The sequence below is a fragment of the Rhinopithecus bieti genome, unplaced genomic scaffold (assembly GCF_001698545.2).
Source record: "Rhinopithecus bieti isolate Rb0 unplaced genomic scaffold, ASM169854v2 scaffold_43749, whole genome shotgun sequence".
Taxonomy (NCBI): Eukaryota; Metazoa; Chordata; class Mammalia; order Primates; family Cercopithecidae; genus Rhinopithecus; species Rhinopithecus bieti.
In genome coordinates, this window is record NW_016818380.1 from 224,801 (window position 1) to 226,815 (window position 2,015).

The 2,015-nt window shown below is 37.0% G+C and overlaps 1 protein-coding gene across 4 annotated transcripts in view; it reads left to right on the forward strand.

Annotated features, from left to right (window-relative positions):
* CHN1 (chimerin 1) overlaps nt 1–2,015 on the forward strand; it is a 214,678-nt gene that overhangs the window by 163,676 nt on the left and 48,987 nt on the right. For 3 of the 4 annotated variants that reach the window (XM_017856959.1, XM_017856961.1, XM_017856962.1), the window contains one exon: nt 834–911. The exons of the other annotated variant lie outside the window; for it this stretch is intronic. In XM_017856959.1, coding sequence (XP_017712448.1) covers nt 834–911 — 78 coding nt within the window. The remainder of the gene's footprint in view (nt 1–833; nt 912–2,015) is intronic. 4 annotated transcript variants of the gene reach the window in all.

Sequence of the window (2,015 nt, forward strand, 5' to 3'; positions counted from 1 at the left end):
TTTTTTTTTTTTTTTTTTTTTTTGCCTTGAGCCAGCAGGAAACTCTTACATGAGAGGAGGGAGAAACAGAGAGACAGAGTGAGTTGAGGAATACAGTACTTAAATACTGTTGCTTGATTTTCATTGGTTATCTCCTTTCTTACGGTGGCCAGTCTAATGCAGCCTTCCTTGTGAAATCCCTCCCTTCCCCCCACCTTCCCTGCTAGGGGCTTCACAGGGTGTCTGTTGCTAGAAACTGATTGCAGGCAGTATGTAGGCATCTTTCATTCAGAATGGACATTAATATCTTGAATAGAGAAGAAAGCTTTTAGAAATGTATCATTTGTCAAAATTGCATGCCTTTTAAAAAGCGATAGAGAGAGATGCTGAGTGTTTTGTATGTTAGCATCGACTCTTTTTATTTCTGGTCATACTCAAGTTTTTAGAAGCTAGAATATAGATCCCTTTAAGAAAAAAAGGAAGAAAGAAGACTTTGCTGGTTAGTCGACCTCTGTTTAAGAAGTGCTTCATCCTCCTCCTGCACCTCTCCGTGGTGTTTCTCTGCAGCTCTCTGTAGGTTAGGGTTCTGTGCTGCCTAGCAGAATGCTCATGTGTTAGCTGAATAGATTTCATCGACAGACATAGACCACTATAGGTTTTCTTTCCCTGTGAATTCCAAAATGCCATCCAAAGAGTCTTGGTCGGGGAGGAAAACTAATAGGGCTGCAGTTCACAAATCAAAACAAGAGGGCCGTCAGCAAGATTTATTGATAGCAGCCTTGGGAATGAAACTGGGTTCTCCAAAGTCGTCTGTGACAATCTGGCAACCTCTGAAACTCTTTGCTTATTCGCAGTTGACATCACTTGTTAGAAGAGCAACTCTGAAAGAAAACGAGCAAATTCCAAAATATGAAAAGATTCACAATTTCAAGGTAAGAATATTTGCTTTTAGTCTTTTAAGAAATGCACATTACTTGAAATATATAATATTAAAGGAATATCTTCTTATGTCTTTTTTAAAACTAGGATGACTTGACTAAAATGTTCTTGCTATTTAAGGAGTGAGATGTTTTCAGCCTGATTTTACTTAAGGAATAGCTGAATAAAGCTAATAGAAATCCAACCCCGTTTTTCTCTAATGCTGTTTTAATACTGTTTTATCAATGTGTACTCACTGGTAAAAGTCTTGCCTGATATTTAAAAGGTCTCAGTTGATGATTAATTTGTCATTGTTTTTATTTGTGATACAAATGTGTCTGAATACCTCTGTTGGAGATTTTATGAGAGGATTAGATCTTATCTGTGTTTCTGGTAAAGAGCTTTGGATGTAAGAGGCATGTGCTGTTGCATCTGGATTGAGCAGATGGTTTGCATTTCTCATAGTTTCTGTCTTTTCTCCCCTGTTAATGAATTGACCATGATGAAAGGAGGATGGCTACCATGGGACTGTTGATGCTGCTGACACTAGCAGCTTCTCTTCACTTTTTGAGTATTTGCTTTCACCATGTATGCGTGTGTATGTGTAGTTTTTAATTATTGTGTTAATGTGGTTTATCAACTGTACTTGAATTTTCTTTCAAGGTGATATGTGTGTTGATTCGAGCTGTATGTAGATCTTGTCTGTATTTATAGCATGATATAAGGCCTTGAATTTCTGTCCTTTGCAATCTAATTCAGAGATTAAAAACGTGAAGTCGTGCATAAGGAGACCCAGTTACATTTAATAGGTAGATGCGCTGGCATTTCTACAGTAACTTCCCAATAGTTAGACAACTTTATGATGCGGTTCTTGAGACATGAATGTTCTTAGTTTAGACAAAATATCGTTAGGTTTTATTTTAGAAAGGGAATAATTTGGTTTCAAATGTGATAAAGCTGGAAATCGTGATCTTTCATTTGTTTATTAATTTATTCAACACCTATAATGCACCAGGCTCTGAACTAGATAATTTCATTCCACATTTGCAATTTATTCTGATTTTAAGACCAGTATTTATTTTACTCAATTGCTAAGTACCAACACCCCCCCACCCACC